The following is a 19359-nucleotide window of genomic DNA, read 5'->3' on the forward strand; positions in this document are numbered from 1 at the left end:
ACCCACCTTCCAGAAGGGTGAAAGCGCTGGGCGCCAGCCACGCTCGGCTTCCAGAAGGTCACCTCCCACTTCTGGGGGGAAACAGACCAGGACTGCGCACGAGCCGGAACCCATCCCTAGTCTGACTGTGTGGGAGCAGAGTATGGGGTCCGTTTTAATTTCCTCATAGGCTTCCTTCTTTAAAGACAAATTTTCTATGGTGCTTTCTAAATAATACTCATGTTTTCAAGTTTAGGAGCGTGGCCAGGGGAGAATGTGAGTCTTGTAGCTAGCAGAAAACTCAGGAGAAAAATATTTTAAGGAGATGATGTCAAAAGACTGAACAAATCCCGAAGGAAAGGCCAGGCAGGCACCACGAACACGGAGGTTGCCTGAATCAGCTCTCCCCCGAGGCTCCCGTCCCCCCTCCACGTCGTGCGAAGGAGGCAAAGGTCGGCGCCGGCCCAGCTCCGGGCCGTCCCGGAGACGGTAGCAAGCGCTTAAGGGCACGCGTTCGTTCCCCTTCGCCGGCCCTGCGTCGGCCCGTGTGCGCCAGCACGGAGAAGGGCGGCCGTGGTCTGCGCGGGCGCGCCGGCCTAACCCGGGGAGGGCTCTGCGCGGCTGCCTCGGGGCCAGGAGGCCCGGCTCCGCGGTGGCAGCAGCTGGCGCGCTTCCCGGCAGCTCCCTGCAGCTGCAGCTGTCCGTGCTATTTGCAGCTCTCCACATCCTGAGAGCTGGAGGCCGGGCCTCTCCTTGGAGCGTGTGAGTAACACACACTGGCAGGCAGCGAGAGGAGTAACTGGGAAAACGGGAGAGCGGTCAGGGCCTTCCTGGATCAGGGAAAGGCCAGGAAGTGGGGAAACAGAGCCCTGCGGGGGCTGAGGAACTTCTGCTGAGGCTGCCCAGGGTGGGTCACGGAACCTCAGCGGCCCCCGCTCCCCGCCAGAGCCCCTGAAACAGGGTGAGCAGCGAGCCCCTAGCCGAGCTGGGAAATGAACCACCTTCCTGCTGGATCTCCCCAGAGGGGCCTTTCCAGACTGTCCACCATGTCCCCCACCTCGGTGACCCGCCTGTTATCACCTTACCCTGAACAGCGTCCAAAACCATCTTTCTTGTGTATTTATTTGTTCACTGTTTGTCTTCCGCATGAACACGTGGGCTCCTGGAAACTCAGGAGGTAGGTGCTGGGTCTGGTGTTTTTTCTCGCTGAGTCTCCTGTGCCAAGCACGGTGCCTGGCACCTTCACAAGTGACTGAATGGCTCCGGAAGGCGGGGCTGCCTACTAAACAGTCAGGGAACTGTATTTGTCAACTTTCCATCCTGAAGAGGTGTTGTCCTCAGCCTGTGGACAGGAGCTGGATTTATTTGAGGGGTAAGGAAATTCATTCTCCCTAGCTTTGTATCTTTTCCAGCCCACAGTGTAGGATCTGCTAAATATTAGTGGTCTTTACATTTTCTTTATGTGACCTATACCACTTGTCACTGTTTAATGTAATCTTATGTCATTTAAAGAAGGTTAAATTGTGGGGTAACTAGAAAGCAAAAATAATATAATTTTAAGCACGATCATTTAGGGGCAGATTTTCCCCTAACGCTTGGTTAAAATAAATTTGAGGAAGACTCGGTTCAATTCATTCAACAAATTTGACTTAGTGACAGATCCAACGTAGTCTGTTGTATTTAATAAGAATTCAGCCCATAAAGGAAAATTTAATGGCATTAATGGAATTACCTTTATGTATTAATAGAACTAAAGGAGTCTTAACTCTAAAAGCAAGTGTTCCCTAAACGTAAATATTTTATACTCAAGAAGAAAAGCAGCTGAAAAGAAAAAGCTTGTCAAAAGTGACAGTTCTATCTGATAATGATATCCATATCTGGAGATACTATGAAAATTATGATATTCAGTGGACGAATTAGTACTCATTCTTCCCAAGATCTGAGTTCATTACTTATTTCTCTATAATTATAATGAAATGTCTCCATTTTTTGCTAGCATTATCCCCGATCCCTCCAGGCAACTGGGTGGTAGGGTATGTCAACCTAAATTTCTGGAAATAACTTGTATCCTGTTCAGCATTAGAAACCACATGTTAGAATTTGTAGTTCATCACAGAAGAGAAAATGAATTCATTCACAAAAGACTTATTTTTGAGCACCTACGCAGGTGATGCAGTAACCAATTGGACAGGAGCAGCCCCAGCCTTCCTGGAACCCACAGCCCTACTAGAAAAAAATGTTACCCCATCATTTGAAGGGAGTGGCAAACAATTATGTAATTTGAATTGCATTTTGACTCCCTCCCTGCTTTTTTAATAGAAAGTGGAAAATAGAAATCTCGTGCAAAAGATCTTGGCTTGAAGGTAATGTGTTTGGAGTGAGGGAACAGGGAATCCAACACCACAGCCTACAGATTTTTGGAGAATTGGTGGGGCGGGGAGTTGGCGGGGGTGGAGCCTGCCACAGCCCCATCGGAGAGCCTGTAGGATGTGCACCGACGCTACAAGGGTCGGAGGTTCTGACCAGCTCCCTTCAGTGACTACAGGCACCGTGCTTCACTGGAGATTTGGGTCAAGAGAGGAAGGATCCAGCGGGATCAGCAGAACCTACCTGAGAGGAAAGGAGAGACAGAGGTCAGCTCCATCGTAGACTTTACAGATCAGGGACAGGCTTGCTACCTGCGGGGTTCTTTCATACCTTGGACTTTCTCTCAAGGAGAGGACATTTGAGTGTTTGCCCTATTTTTATCATTTTATCCCACGCTAGAAGTCAGGCTAACTGGTTTAAGGTAGTAGGAGGAACTACACACAGTGAAATCATACATTGAATGGTACAATATCATACATTTATAGCAGCCCCGTTTTGATGAATAAAATTTATTTTAAAAACCCTTTTATAAAAAATTGAAAGACTGCTTTGTATTGGATGAAAACTTAGATTTCAACCCTAATTTTGATCAGTTTTATCATGAATACATTTTGCTAGTTTATTCCTTAAAAATCTTTCTCAGGCTTTTTCCTCTTAACTTTCTAAAGTGATAGCAGATGGGTTTTATTTTATGTTTTTAACTAAAATTGGATCCTGGGAAAGAATCTGGAGTAGATGATAAGAAGACTGTCATCTGACAGTTTCTGTTACTTACCTAACTGCCTTCCTCCCTGGAATTAAAGGTACCAGAAATGTTATGGAGACCCACATTCCCCATCCTTGGGAGGAAAATAACAGTTCTAGGAATTCTTTTGTTTTACAAAAATTAGTGGAAGCTACTCCCTATAAGTCTAGTGCAGTGAAACCACATGTTGCCTGTCTCTAGGAAAAAATGGTTCCAGAGTTCCTTTCCCTGGAATGTGGCTCCAAAGAGGCTGTTCATTTTAAAGGCGGTGCTTTGACTGGGTGCTCAGTAGGTCCCCCAATAAGAAAATGTTAACAATTGTAGACAAAGATCCCTAGAACAGGCCCTCCATACCCAGTTACATGGGAGCTCCTGCGTGAGCCTGGGGCCGGTTACCTGCTGACCGTGCTGGCTGCCATCCCTGGCCCAAGGGTCTGCTAACTTGCCAAAGAGGGACCAGAACGTCAGACTCACAATATCACAGGCTCCTGGACAAGTCCACTTATTTATCATCTGCTTTACTCTTGGTCTCTCTTGTTCTACAGATTTAAATAAAAAGAAGTAAAGTTACATATTAAACTCTGACCTCAGCCTTTATTTATTTTTTTGTCATCCTTCTATTTGATGATGGAGGCATGAAAGCTAGTAAAGATATATTTTCAAGTTAACTTGTTTGCACTAGCAGTTTCTTAGTAATTTGCCAATTTTAAAAAAGAGCTATTTATAATAAAACAAAATAGAAATGTCTTTATGATTTTTAAGTGAGGTTTTAAAAATTATTATTGGTGGCGGTGGTGTGGCAGCGACATGGCCATCGTCTGAGGCTGACTGTTATCAGAGTTCCAACTCCACCTACAGAACGGCAAGCATCTCTCTCCGAAAAGACCGAGAAGAGCTGCTTGAGAAGCTGTTGGGCCGCCGCTGCAGGGCCTGCAGAGGCCCGAGGACCGCTTCCTCGACGGGTACATCGTCTTCTGCTCAGGCCTCGGCGTGCCGCCTTGAAACTTCTTTATCACTGCCCGGGAGTCCTAGATACTCAAACTCAGCAGCTGCTCCAGCCCAGCTACAGGGGAGGAACCTAACAGCTCGGACATCCTGGTTACTAGAAGCCACTGAATACAGTTCCCCGGGCTCTACGGTAGGACCTTGCTGTTTATCTGTTTTGTACATAGTAGTTTGTATCTGCTGATCCCAAACTCCCAATTTATGCCCCTCCCGTCTTCCACTCCTGGTAACCATGGGTTTTTCTTCTGCTTCTGTGAGTCTCGTTTTGTAAATAAGTTTATTTGTGTCATTATTTTTAAATTCCACATATAAGTGATATCATATGAAAAAAATTTTTTAGAAAAGCAAGAAAGCGCTAATGCTTTTGTAAAATTTTCAATGTTTTTTTCACCCATTCCAGTTGATCTACACATTCTCTTTTTGCAGTCCTGCAATTACTTGCATGTAAAAGGTCTTCTTGTTAATCTTCAACCTGAAAGGTAGTAAAATAACAGAAGCATAAAGGGGAACTGGACATTTCAACCCAACGGCTCTCCAGGTTTTTCAGGCTTTTCATCTGCTCCTTTTTGAAGGTTTACCCCTTTCACAATTTCCCCCACTGCTATAGGCTTGAACCTTTTATAAAATCTTAGAAATCATGACCCTACTCTATGTCCCTTATATGTAATATTGTCTCAATCACCTTTTAAAAATTTATTACACTTGGATGAAAATTTGCTGAAGGCAGCTTGATTAAAACTAACCAAATTCATCATTTCACTTCAAAAACTTAAAAACTGACTTCAAAGTCAGACTTTTCACTTTGAGGAATATATTTATGACCTAACAAAATTATCCTAGACACAAAAGTATGGGTGTAAGGAAAAGTTAGTCATCTTAGCCTTATTCATAATAGTAAAAAACATCAGAAACTACACAGGTGAATACTATGCAGGCAGTAAAAATGATGCAGTGCAGAGGAGAATGAGAACATTATGATGATATAGTCTTGTTTAAGATAGGTGGTTAGCAGTAAAAGTAGTTTTCAAATACAGTGTAAATATATTTCCAGTTTTTATAAAACAAGTGTGTATATATATATATATACACACACGCACACACATACATACACACACAACCAAACACACCCCAATTTAAAAATGGGCCAAGGACTTAGTCCTCCAAAGAAGATATATAAATGACCAATAAACACATGAAAATGTACTCAACATCATTAGTCATTTGGGAAATGCAAATCAAAACCATAATGAGATACCACTTCACACCCACTAGTATGACTATTATTAAAAGAAAATTGAAGTGTTGGTGAGGTTATGGAGAAATTAGAAAGCTTATACATTGCTGGAGGGAATGTAAAATGATTCAATTGCTGTGGAAGAGTCATCCTAACCTTTGTGGTCCCTTGAAAAGTTACAGTCAGGAGGGGTATAGCTCAGTGATGGGGTGCATGCTTAGCATGCACAAGGTCCTGGGTTCAATCCCCAGTACCTCCATTAAATAAATTAATAAACCTAATTATTGGCTCCCTCAAAAACAAAAAAAACTAAACTAAACATAGAATTACCATATGATCCAGCAATTCCGCTTCTAGGTATGTACCCCAAAGAATTAAAAGTAGGGATTCAAAACGTGTACATGCATGTTCATAGCAATACTAGTCACAATAATTAAAGGGAGGCAGCAGGCCAAGTGTCCATCAATGGAGGACGAATGAATTATGGTATATATACACAATGGAATATTATTCAGCCACAAAAAGGAATGAAATACTGATACATACCACAGTGTGAGTGAACCTTGAAAGTGAAAAAAGCCAGACACCAAAGGTCCCATATCATATGATTCCATTTATATGAAATATCCACAATAGGTAAATTCAAGGAGACGATGCAGATTGGTTGTTGCCAAGGGCTAAGAGGGTGGGAGCAATTAATGGGTACAGGATTTCCTTTTGGGGTAATGAAAATATTTGGAACTAGAGGTGGTGGTGGCAAAACATTGTGAATGTACTAAATGCCATTGAACTGCTCATTTTAAAATGGTTAATTTTGTTATATCAATCTCACTTCAGTTTAAAAAATTATGTACATACACACATATATTAATCAAACATATATCATGTTATATACATAAAACTAAAAGGGCACACAATATGCTAATAGTTTTTATGACTAATAGAATTACAGATTTTTGTTTTCTTGTTTCCTTTTAGTGAATGCAAATTTCTTTCATCATAAGGGTAAACAGTTTTTGCAAAGGTGATGATATTCTAAGGACACTCAAGCAGTACACATTCTTCTGGGGCTTCCTGGCCCTTTAGAATAAGGTAGCTTATAACCTTCTATATGATTGGCAGTATTTTAGTTCTGTTTTGTCTGGGGGTGTCCTGAGTCCAAGCAGGGGGCAGGAGGCAAGAGGCAGGAACCATAGTGATGGCAGGAGTGTGCTGACCTGCTCAAATAGCCACAACCGTAGCTGAGTCAGGAGGGCCTCAGAACGAAAGTGAGGGCTGGGGAGGAAGCCTTCCAGCCCCCCATTACTGTCCTTCCTGGGAAGGGGAAGAAACTCACGCTTTTTTCCACACCTGCTGTGAGCCTGGCACTGCTACATTGTTTTGAGGCTGCTTTTGGTTCCTGAGCCAGCCTCTGAATCTTGATGGGCCTCTGCCCACTACTCTTGAAAACGCACAGGCTGGACTGCAAGGGCCTAGAGCCTTGTACTTCTAACACGCTGTGACCCTGCACTGGTGCTACACTTCATTCTGTTGATGGCCCCCAAAGCAATGGCAGCTCCGGTTCCCCTTGTGATGAGGCTGCCGGGTCCGCCTCCCTTATTCACAGCCTGAGTGTGCCTGAGCCCATTCAGCATGCCCAAGTCCCAGCCAGCTGGACTCCAGATGGCAGAGCAAGACCTGAGCTTCTCTGAATTTTAGGCTGGGGAGTGGGGTGGGGAGTGCCATGTCCTTGCTCTAAGTAGGCTGCAAGTTCTCACTCTTCACTTTCATGGGCATCACGGGTACCCTCACCCTCAACCGGTACTTCTGTTGCTTCAGGACTTTTTCTTAACCTGGTTACGTTCAGAACACTTTATAAGATGACCTCTAGTTGAAACCCAATGAACAAAAATATGGTAAAGCCTGTAATTAGTGATTCTATGTAACTCTAAGGAACTAGGTTTAATTCCACTTTCAAGTCTATTAATAAAACCGCATTTATAAATGCATTTGAAGTATGCCCTTTACCTGAAGTACCATCTCCAGCAAGGTCAACTTTATTTCATTTAAGGCACATCCTCAGTATCCATTCCTCTTTCCCAAATAACCTATCATCTCCTAATGCCCAGAATCCAGCCCATGCAATCTTTGACTATAGTTTGTTTCCAAAACTGTTGGCTGCAGCTTCTGTAAAGATTGACAACTTCTGCTAGAAAAAACCCTCCCCAGATAAAGCTTCTGGATGGAGGATGCCAAAATGGAAGGAAGCTAGCTCCTCATTTTCACACAATGGATTATTAAATAGCTATTGCAAGAACTTTGTAGAGAAGTAACTTGTTCAGTAGTTTAAGTAATCAATAGTCAACCCAAGGGTCTTTCAGTTCTGATTCTACCTTCTTGTGTTTGGGTGGCTCTGAGCAAATGATGGTGTTTCAATATTTTAATTTCTTATCTTTTAAAAATGGATTGTCATTTCCTGGAGCCAAAGAATAAACAGTAAAAATCCTGATTTATCATAAAAATCATTGTTAAAGTTCCACAGTAAGTATAGTCTTGGGGGAGGGGTCAATTTGTCAAAATCTGACAGAATTTTAAATGCACCTATCTGCGGACTCAGCAGTTCTACTCTGAGGTATGTAAAGACCTACACAAGCCTAACAGAAATGTACAGATGTTCACTATGGAATGTCGCTTCTGTCTGAACTGTGTGACTAAAGAGAAAAATAAAAATAAATACATCATAAAAACTTACAAGAATCTGTTTAATCCCTTTTCACTGATTTTCTGACCATCACTGGCTTTCAGTCTCCACATACTAGACCCTACCATTCCTCATGCTGCCACTTAAAGGTCTATCATAATTCTTCATGTTATTCCAGACCTATATTACTAGTCCCTCTTTTTCAGCAGGTGACCAATAAGTTCAGCTGTATAGAAGGCCCAAGGCAAAGGACATGCCTAAGTGATTATACTTCCCCCGGTAGATGTGATCTATTTCAGAGCAAAACTCACTGGAAGATGGGGTTACACATTCTGGAGTGTGGCATATTGAATTATCCGTCATTGTGCGTTCTGTGCCACGGTGTGTCATTAAACAGCAGCGTTCCTAGAACAGAGCAACAGTTTGCCCTATTACTCCAGGGAGCAACTTGGCTTAGACTCAGGGAACTTCCCAAGTTCCGGCAAGTGATAGCACTGCTGTTCACGTCTTTGCTGTTAGAAGGGGTCAAGAAATGAACCAGCTGGCATCTTTTGTCGCACAGGTATCCAGACCATTTCCTGGCATTTCAAGTCATTTTAAAATGACAACAAACATGAAAAAAATTTAAAATAACTTACCACAACTTATTAAAAAAAAGGCTAATTACTAGCCAATGGTTCACACCTGAGCAGCAGTTAATCCCGACTGAAGCTGTATTTGATTTGTGCAAATCTAGTGACACCATCATATTCAAAAAACACCTGGCTGGTACTGAAAAAGAGCTATTTCAGGCCCTTTCAGAAGGCCTGTTGTACCAAGCAGATCTAGATCTGAACTTCTGTCAGTTTACGTGAAGCCAAGCAAGGGAACTGGCCACACTCTCCATCCAAAAATTGCTATCTTGTCTTTCTAGTGCAGTTTTCAATATAGTCAGCTACCACCTAACGTCTGAGCAATACTTAGAATCCTCCAGGCAGTGAGGGAAATCTTTGCTGAACAGTTTCTGTCACACAGGCACGTTCATCTTTATCATTTAGTCTCACCCCTGTGGTGCACAGGACACACAAAAGATTTCCTTTTTCAGATTTCACTCTAAGAAAATTAATAAATACAACAAGTGTCAACACCTGATGGAAGATCATGAGAACAATTACAGCAACTCACGAGCAAGAGCTCCCAACCTTTACAAAGGAAAGTTAGGGAACGGAATTACTTTGGTTAAGTTTTCATCGGTATGCCAATTTTGTATCAGTTTTTCAAAGGTAAAAAATTTAGTACTAAAATGTACACTTTGCAATTAAAAATTATATATATAATTTTTCTTGGTGTTAAGAAAACCTTTATACCCCATAGTGCTGTAACTACACATTAAAATAGCTCCTATGCATTCACTTTTAAAAATCTCCAGTTATAGCAAGGTTTTACATTAAATTATCTAAATTGCCTCCTACTTTCATTTACTTGTTTTGGACACCTCAGTTTCAGAATACACTGCTGAAACACTAAATAGAGTTAATATACTTTCAGAATAAAGAGGGTTTTGTCCATGTCTTCCTGTCAAGACCAGAAGCAGTTAGTTAACCCAAAAAGACCTTGTACCCATTCTCAACATCTTAAAAAAACAGCTGTCAGAAACACCCACTGAAGTTACAAAGTTCCTTGAAGCAAAATTCACTTTTAAATGGATCACCTGCCAGCAAGAGACAATGGTGATTCTACAACTATAGCAAACTTCTGTGTAAATCAGAGAGAACTACCTGTTCCTCTAGACTAAAAATTTGATTAACTGACACAATTTCAGCCTTTCTATTGAGACCCTCTCCTTTAGCTTAGAAAATGAAGTTTAGATTTATAATCACTATCCATTCTTTACTTACATGTGCCTTGCTTTAGGAAAAAAATCTTGTTTAACCTAACATTCTGAAATTAAAATTAGTTTTCCCTCATTTATATATATACAGCAGCCTGAGAACACATGAACTGTTTGACAAAAACTTTTTATCAGCCCATTAACCTATCTTTTAAGTGTAAAGTGAGCATTTTAAAAAGGGAAAAACTTTGCCAGCCCTTATACTTATTTAAATCATGTTGCTGAGGTATTACTGAGAACAAGATTAAAATGTATATACGTCTTAAAACCTTAAGTGAAAGCCATTTAACTAATATTTAAAACCTCTGCAATTATTAGTTTATTAGTATCATCCAGGACTCAGATGTTCAGTATTCCTCCTGAAATTACATCAACAAATGCAAATGGAAAGAATCCAAGTCAAAATTATATAACAAAACAGCACTCCATCACAAAAGCGTGTAAAATTACAAGAACGCTATTTTAAGACACTGGCACTTTAAGAGAACGATAATCTCAAAAACCACTAAATTGCCAAATTGTTCCCTAAACTGCTACGCAGATAAACGTATGACCCTAATGAATGAGCTTGAGTTTTGTAAAGAAAAATCAAATTCAAACAAATCAGGTAATTCGTACTGAGATACAAAATTTAAGTGTCTTCTTCCCTTACGTCTATTTGATTTATAAAGGGGGCAAACCATAATATAGGAAAATAGACCTAATTTAAAATGTGGTCTACTGTTTAAAAAGTTGGCCCAATTAATTGAAAATACTTTTAATGGAGGGTCTCAAGTTTCCTAAACAAGCCATGTTTAGATAAATAGGAGAAGACATTTACAGCCAGCACTTTTTTTCCAGAGCCTTTGCTGGGATTACTGTCAACAAAAAACCTTATCATGGCAGTCTTGTATTTTAAGCTCACGCTTTTGGGGATACATTCTCAGGTCTTCTTTCACGTGGGAACTGCAAATATAACTGCCATTACATGGTAATGGGAGTTAAAGAATGTTGAGTCCTCATGTAAAGATTAGAACATACTTTTCTATTAGTCCTTCAAGGACAGACTTTCAAAATGTTCGATTCTCATAATACCATGCTGAGTAGATTGGTTAACTCTTCACTTTGTAAATGTAACTGGGCTATGTGAAATTTGGTATCAACTCATCAAGATTTGAGTTTCAGTTATGGATGAAAACTGTCTCAATTCAACTTTTATTACCCTTATGAGTATGCAGGGTGTGTAGACAAAAGCTTTTTATCAGCTAACTATATGAAAGATAAACACTGTAATAATTCATGTGATCCAAAATGGGCAAAAGCAAAAGACTAGCTTCCCCTTAAGAAAAATTTCAGACCTATGAAAAGGACAACAATACTAATAAAAAAAATTGTATTTACTTAGAAGCATTCAGAATGTCAACAAAACAGCTGCAACTTTTCTTTTTTTTTTTTTTCGCAATTACAGAGTGGTATTCAGTTAACAGAACAACAATTATTTCGTATAAGCTGCATCAGAGACAACTGAAGATGAAAAAACTACCATCCCCATATATAACTAATTTGTGCTGTGCACCAACAAGAACCTGCTTTAAATTTCCATGCCAATTTACAACCCCCATACTGTACCAGGCAAGGTTAGTGGCTATTGAAAATACCACCAGGACAGGGCTATCTAAAGACACATTCGGTAGTGTGTTAACTATACAAAAAAAGACACTGTACAGTTTAAAAACAAATCTTACACAGCCTTACATTTCAATTTTTTTCTTTAAAAGGAGTGAGTTGTGTACAGGGGGGTTAAATGCTTTATAGACAAGAAAAAAAAACTGCGCTAGAACCAACTTATTCATCATCATCATCTTCTTCTTCCTCTTCGTCTTCTTCATCTTCCTCCTCCTCCTCATCCTCTTCATCTTCTTCATCTTCCTCCTCTTCCTTCTTTTTCTTGCTTTTTTCAGCCTTGACAACTCCCTTTTTTGCTGCATCAGGCTTCCCTTTAGCTCGATATGCAGCAATATCCTTCCAAAATAAAGGCAGGGAAAAGTGGTAGGAAAGACAAAACCATTAATTAAGGGGTGAAATACAAGTGACATGGCAACACTTTATGAAAAAACAAGATGCCAGACACTAACATACCAGACTCACTCCATCTCAGACTTTGAGAAACACACACAAAAATACTATGAGATAACTGTAATTAATAATCCATAACTCATGGAATGACATGGTCTAATATTTGCAATGTTATGCCTCACTGAAGTACAATTATGCACCACATCCTCACTTTAGTTTATTAAAACTACAATGTAGAGACTGATTAAAGGGTAGACACTGCCACCTTCTGAATGCAAAAAAGCATTCTACAGGTTTATATTGTCAAACCCTAATCCACAGTAGAAAATTTTGTCTTAAGAAAAAAATTTTGTCCATTGAGCATGCAATTAGGTTAAGAAACATCTAGAAATTGATACATTTCTCCAGAATGACTAAGCCAAAATTTAACTAATATTTCAATTAAAAACATAGGGGCTATAGCTTATTACATCAATCTACTGCATAGATCAAACTTACAATTTTCTAACTTATTAAAGTTCTTTAATCTAAGGGAGGGAACATAAATGTTTCAGGGTGTTTATGAAAAATACAAATATTACTTTGTCCAGTGTATTTCTGTGCTGCATGCCTGATCATTTAAAATAACTGAATGTGACTACCAAAATTTTCATAAATTTGGATATTGGGGAATAAGAAAACCAGCTTAAATGTATATGGCCTTTGCCCAAGTCAAATTATCAAATTATGTTAAGTCAAACCGAACATTAACCATTTATTTCATCTTCTACATTCTTTGAGAGGTAGAAAGGGACTTGTAAGACCATAGCCAATGAATGTCATACTGACGAGCTGCTATACTAAAACTGTATCACACCTCAAACTCTTAGAAGCCATAAAACAGAAAATTAAGATGAAGCACCAAGTACAGCCATTCCTCTAACATCTGGCATACCCTTTCATCACTCCACCAAGCAAACCCGTACTTCTTACCTTTTCGTACTTTTCCTTCAGTTTAGCAGCCTTCTTTTCATAAGGCTGCTTGTCATCTGCAGCAGTGTTATTCCACATCTCTCCCAGTTTCTTTGCAACATCACCAATGGATAGGCCAGGATGTTCTCCTTTGATTTTTGGACGATATTCAGAACAAAACAAGAAAAAGGCCGAACTAAAAACAGAAATTTAATTTTATAATTTTAGATTCACTAACAAGGGTACCGTATTGCCATATAAAAGCTGCTTCTAATTTCTACCATGCATTTGACAGGGTATAAATATCGTAATACGCTAAATATCCCTCATAACCACAGCTTAATTTACATAATTATCTAACTTATGATACTAGTAGTTGAGCATATGCTGTTTAGTAATGTTAAGAGTTCCAAAAGAACATTCTGCAAATTACTCTATTTCAGACTGATTATATTTCTCAAAAGAAAGTAAGTAAAATTGAGTGAAGGAAGCAAGTATATAACTCAACTGCTCTGGCTAAAACTCCCATCCAACAAGCATTTTACTTACAATACTTAAATGTGCCAATGTGAGCCAGTATCAGCCCAGAAATTTGAGTTCAGTTCCTTGAAAATAAAAACAGGCAAGATACTTACGGAGGCCTCTTGGGTGCATTGGGATCCTTGAACTTCTTTTTTGTTTCCCCTTTAGGAGGGATATAAGTTTTCATTTCTCTTTCATAACGGGCCTTGTCCGCCTTTGCCATGTCTTCGAATTTTCCTTTCTCTTTAGCAGACATGGTCTACAAAACAATTTGTCAACTTAAGTCCATATCAAGATTTTAATACACTGTCCTCTTAAACATTAAAATGAATATAGCCAGTGTCCTTTGCTAAATATTCTAACATCGCCCACTCCCATTATGCAAATGGTACCTAGGCTTTCAAAAAATCCTGATTTGGACCTCACTCTATTATCTCCTTAGTGTGTTTTAAGCCCCCTTACCTTCCACCTCTCTGAGCACTTCTTAGAAAACTCTGAGAAGTTGACTGAAGCATCTGGGTGCTTCTTCTTGTGCTCCTCCCGGCAAGTTTGCACAAAGAATGCATATGATGACATTTTGCCTCTCGGCTTCTTAGGATCTCCTTTGCCCATGTTTATTTTTTCTAAAAAACAAAAAACAATTCTAACGTTAACAATTAAATTTATGGCATTTAAACACTAACTTCTTGGGGAGTGAATGAAAAGCAAGACACTAGTTATTTAACACAGCACTGACATTAATCACTCATAATACCAAACAAGAAAATGGTAGTGATAGCCAGTTCCTAAAGAGGTGAAACCAAGCAAAAAGCGGTCCTTCGGTGTGAGCACAAAAAAAGTGTACACACAATGGTACACTCTTAGGTTACAGTATTTGTAATTTATCTGCCTGTATCTGTTCCGGATGAATACCTAACCGGTCATTTAAAAAACTTAAATGTAAAAAACCATTTTTAATCAACCAAAGGTCATAAAATGCTGTCGATTCATAAATCTGCACTACACAAGGAATAAATAGGTAAGAGCCAAAGTGAGTAGACCATTCCAAATTATGGGCCTAAATCAGCACTCATTTAAAGTTTTCCCAACGATTACTTTAAAATATTCTCTTGGCGTAAAACTTTGCAGGGAGGAGGGAGCAGCAGGAAGCCCCGGCGCTCGGACCCAGGCTGGGGGGCGGCGGTGGTATTTGCGCGGCTGCCACCGCCAGGCAGCTCGTTTCCTATCGGTTTGGCCCCGAGATGTATTTCAGTTCTGACTAAACACGTCCGGTCTGAAGTTTCTTCGAGTAAACAAGGATGAGGGACAAAAGCCACTCCTGCTCGTGGCTCGGGTTGCCCACCCCCACCCGCCAGAGGAGTATTTTTTCTAATCTGCGAAAGTTGGGGCGCCGCGCGGGGAGGCCTCCGCTCACCTTCCCGCCACTGGGCCCCCCGCCCGCCAACTTCGGGGTCGCGAGGGGAGGTCGCCCGGGGCGGTGGGGCCGCAGCGCGGCCTCCACGCCCGGCTCCCCGCGCGGGGCCGCCACGTGCGCCCGGCCGCCCGCCGCCCCGCGCAGCCCGCCGCCGCCCCCATTTTGTCAGCTCGGCGGAGGGAGCAGCCCCGCTCGAAATGGGGGCTGGCTCCGCCCGCGGCCGCCGGGGCCGGCGCGCACGGAATGGCCGCTGCGCGTCTTCCCCGCCTGCGCCGCCGCCGCCGCTGCCGCGAGGGCGAGCGCGAGCGAGAATATGGCTCCTTCCCTTTGTGTGTGTGTGTGTGTGTGTGCGTGTGTGTGTGTGCGTGTGAGTGTGTGAGTGCGAGAGTGTGAGTGCGAGCGCAGGCGGGCGGGGTGCGCGCCGCGCTCTGGCGCACACACTCGGCCATGACGGCCGGGGGGAGGGGCGGGGGGCGCGCGGCCGGACCCTCCCCCTCCCCCTCCGCGGGGGGGCCTCCCCGGGAGGCGCCCCCGGCCCGCCGCTCCCTGTCTCCCTCCGCGCGGCCCGCGCGCCCCGCCGCCCCCGCACGGAGGACGCGGGGCTGTGAGAAGAGGAAAAAAAAAGTTGCCTCGGAACTGCTGCGCCCAGCTCCCCCGCCCGCGCCCGCCCGCCGCCTTGTTTTCTCTCCAGCCAGCAGCGCCGGGCCGAGTCAGCCATGTTCCAGCGAGCGCCGCGGCGCCGCTCCCCCCGCCGCCGGGCCGCCGCCGCCGCCGCCGCCGCGCCCGGGCACGGGCTGGAGCTCAGGCCGGCGGGCCGGGCCCCGCGCCGCCGCCCCCGGCCCCGGCCCCGCGCCGCCGCCCGCCCGCAGCGCCCGCCGCCGCCCGCGCTCGCCGCCGGCGCCCGGCTCTGCGGTGGCCAATGCAGCCGTGAAGCGCCGCCCGCCCGCCCGCCGCCGGCCCGCCGCCCCCGGCGCACGCCGGCCGCTCGAACGCTCGGCCCGGGGGCCGAAAACACGTTAAAAAAATTTTTTTATGAAAAAAAATTTTTTTTTTGCGCCAGTCAGCGAGGACGCCGCCGCGGGTGGAAACTCGCGGGGCTCGGGGCTCGCGGTGCCTCAGGCGGCCCGGGGGCCGGGGCTCCGGCGCGGGGCAGGGCTCCCGGCGCCCGAGGAGAGGCTCGCTCCGTGCGCAGTTCCCCCCACGGTCCCCCCTCATTTGCCTTTGTGTGGATCCTGACCCGCCGGCTCCCGGCCGCGGGGATCCGGCCGCCGCGCGGGGTGGGGAGCTGCCGGAGGCGCTCTCCCCGCCGCGGCGCTGCCCCAGACTCACCCTCAGCGAGGCACAGAGTCGCCCAGTGCCCGTCCGGCTCTCACTTGCCCCGGCGCTGTCTCTATGGAGCTCAATGTACTGCAATGGCTGTGAGAGCGGGAGCCAGACGCAGCCTCCTCACTCTCTCCGCTCTGTAACATTACTCTCCAGCCAGCGCGGCTCCTATTGGCTACCGCCAACTCACGGGGCTCGCTCATTGGCCCGATACCTCCCATTGTCCTGACCAGAGCCCGTTTGCTATTGGCTGTCTCCGGGGACACGTCATCAAGGATTGAAACAGCGCGCAAATCTGAATGTGTGTGTATGCCGGGCAAAGAGGCTGAGGCGGGAGAGGCAGAGGCAGAGGCAGCAGCTGCTACGGGAAAGCAGAGCTCTATGGTGTATGTGTGCATGTGTCTAACCCAAGCCAGCCCCACACCGGAGCGGCCGCCGGAACGAAAAGGGCCTGACTTTTCCACAAGTGTCTCCAACTCCTCAGGCAAAAGAGACACCCACAGCCCTGCCCCCCCCTTCTTACCCCAAACTCACTTCCAAAGCCGTTGAGATAAGAGGCCCCAGACTTTTAACAGACCTTCAAAAGTGAGAGCGACAGGATGAGATCACGTCCCCTGAAAACAGAGGCTTCTGCTCGTGCGGGGGGGCCAAGGCAGTCGAGATTCGAGCTCCTCAACAACATATGGTTGCATTACACTTTAGATCTCTGGAAGGGCAGGGCTTTTCCTATAAGAAAGTGACACGATCCAGTCAGCCGGTTTTAAACTAACCCCTTTTCTGGGCTCATGAGCCCGTACCGTCAGGCTTGCTGAGCAGCTGAAATCTTGACTCACTGAACAGGCATTCAGTTTCACCCTTTTTCTTGGTTTGATCGAGTTTCACAGCTTGTCTAGAACTTTTTATTTAAATACAAAGCACTGTCTTAACTTCCTGGAAATCAAATAATTATTCCATGTAATTAAAGCACAGCCACTTCGTTTTGATATGGGGTACTCTGGCAGGAAATGTTTGTGAGGGCCTGCTGGAATTAGCAAATTCATTAGAGACCACATTTTCAACTGTTTGGCTGTTTTATTTGACTAGGTGTGGATTACTGTTATAATCAAACGAATCCTTGTGATGCTATCTTTCCCTCCCATCACACCACTTAGTGCATCCATGTAACTGCTCTAGGATTACAGGAGTCGTAGGTATATCGTTACCCGGAGGATTAGATGGAGGCAGAGTGCATGTGCCCAAATCCACAGGCTGTGGTTTCTCTAACTCATCGAGCTGGCTGGTATTAATAGACATATTTACTATGTCTGTAAAGAAAATGTGCTAGCTATACTAGTGAGTTCTGAAGACTATACAGTTATATCAGTCCTTTATAAAACTATTATCTGTTCCTTCCTAGCCTGGGCAGACCACACCCCTATTCAGTTATAACAGACTTCCTTTTTTTCACTCTTTAGTGGTATGTTTCTACACTTCTAGATTGACCAGCCAATTCAATAGACCAAAGTTAAAATAAATCACTTTATTATGTTAATTTTATTTCTTATATCCAATCTAAGCATCCATAACTTAATGTAGTTGCTCAGATTTATTGAGCTATTTGAGAATAGACTTAGAAAACGTTTCTTGACCTACAATTTTAATGTTTACTCCTTTTTTAAAAAATACATAATTGGTCTCAGGGATTATAGTCTTAGAATGGACAATGCATGACATATGAATATGAAAAACAGCTTAATATTGAAGAATATGTAAACTAGCATAATGCACCTCAATGTTTAAAAAGCAAACATCTAAAGTTAACTTTTATATTATTTCCACACATACTTACTCTCCTTTACTTCTCTCTACTAATCAAATGTTATGCTTTATTTAAATCTAGACATTTATTTCAATTCTGTTTTATCTTCTTGATGTCTGTATTACAAAATATTCATGAATTGCACTTTAAATGGCATCTATGATGTCAAAATTTGACTCTTATTTGAAGATAGCACTTATCAGTATTTTCCAGGAGCACTGCTGGGTTTGCCCTGGCCCAACCACTTTTTAAGATATTTTTACTGGTTGTCTATAATAGCTTACTCCTGCCAGGGTAAGTTCATGGTCACAGAACAACATGAGAGCAATAGGCCCACACAGGTTTCTATTTCAGCAGGATGGTATGGTGAGTAACAGACATTGGATTTAAACAGACCTGGGTTCAAATCCCAGCTCTGCTATTTACTAGCTGTATGATTTCAGGCAAATTTTTAAAAACTTCTTTGTGTTTTAAATCTCTCAGCTAAAAAATGGAGGTGATCACCAGGTTGTTGTAAAGATTAAATTTTTTTTTCCCCAAAGGTTTAAAACTATGTCATGCAGATCCCTTCAAGCCCATGACTTAGAAAACCCCAAGTGCAATTAGCCCTAAGGTTTTTTTCATATTTTAATTTTATATGAGGGCAGTGTTTGCAAATCTAATTAAGCTTCTGAAAAAAAAAAATTCTACCCTCAAACAGCACTAATCTTCATCCAGTCTAGTGATGGTACCTTCATTTATTCCCAAGTATAGCAGAGGCCATGTTACAGAGGAGTATTAAAACCTCCACTTACTGGCACATTTTTCATATTTTCTTTTTGTGCAAAAAGGGAGCAATGTAAAAAGTGGAGAAATTTTAAGTAAACCCTACAATTTCTAGCTCTCATCCTGCAACCTGAATGTTCATTTATTTATGGTATTAGACCCTCTCCTTCTTCAACGTGTTTCATTAGCCACAAATTGACACATATATTACTTTACGGTAGTTGGATGTTTTATCCCAACTTACAAAGTTATCTAATTCAAAAAGCCTGAACACTCTCTCCCATGCCTAATTTAGCCAACTGAATTACAGATCTTTATTAACATAGTTTACACCCTTCCTGAAGCCAGCCTCTAGGACAGGTGAAGCACCTCTCTTCTGGGATCCTATCATATTCTGTACATTAATTATTGTGCCCACAATTGTAATTATCCAGTTATGGGCCTCTGTGTCCCACTGTATTGCACCTCTTCAAGGCAGGAACTCTATCTTATCTTTGCATCCCAAGCACCTAGCAGGATGCCTGGCATAGAGCAGGTACTAAATAAAGTCTGTTGAATAAATGAATTAGTAGCCAAAAGAGTACTTACTGCAAATTATTGTTTTAATTTTCCTTTTCCATCTTTGGAGATAAACATTTGGGTATTTCTAAA

General features: G+C 43.0%; 1 protein-coding gene across 1 annotated transcript; it reads right to left on the reverse strand.

Moving 5' to 3' along the window:
- Positions 1 to 11238: 11238 nt before the first annotated feature.
- HMGB1 (high mobility group box 1) lies at positions 11239 to 16306 on the reverse strand. Its single transcript, XM_010951535.3, has 5 exons — positions 16152 to 16306; positions 13871 to 14031; positions 13522 to 13667; positions 12908 to 13082; positions 11239 to 11881 (listed from the first exon to the last, which is right to left on the reverse strand). The coding sequence occupies exons 2-5, from the start codon at positions 14018 to 14020 to the stop codon at positions 11705 to 11707; spliced, it is 648 nt and encodes a 215-aa protein (XP_010949837.1). The 5' UTR covers positions 14021 to 14031; positions 16152 to 16306; the 3' UTR covers positions 11239 to 11704.
- Positions 16307 to 19359: the final 3053 nt, after the last annotated feature.

This window comes from Camelus bactrianus, chromosome 14 (assembly GCF_048773025.1).
Source record: "Camelus bactrianus isolate YW-2024 breed Bactrian camel chromosome 14, ASM4877302v1, whole genome shotgun sequence".
NCBI lineage: Eukaryota > Metazoa > Chordata > Mammalia > Artiodactyla > Camelidae > Camelus > Camelus bactrianus.

Coding starts and splice junctions, on each gene's coding strand:
- HMGB1 (XM_010951535.3), bottom strand. CDS start 14,020: ATGGGCAAAGGAGATCCTAAGAAGCCGAGAGGCAAAATGTCATCATAT. Junction 13,668..13,870: donor AGTGCTCAGAGAGGTGGAAG/GTAAGGGGGCTT, acceptor ATTGTTTTGTAG/ACCATGTCTGCTAAAGAGAA. Junction 11,882..12,907: donor TGAAGGAAAAGTACGAAAAG/GTAAGAAGTACG, acceptor TTATTTTGGAAG/GATATTGCTGCATATCGAGC.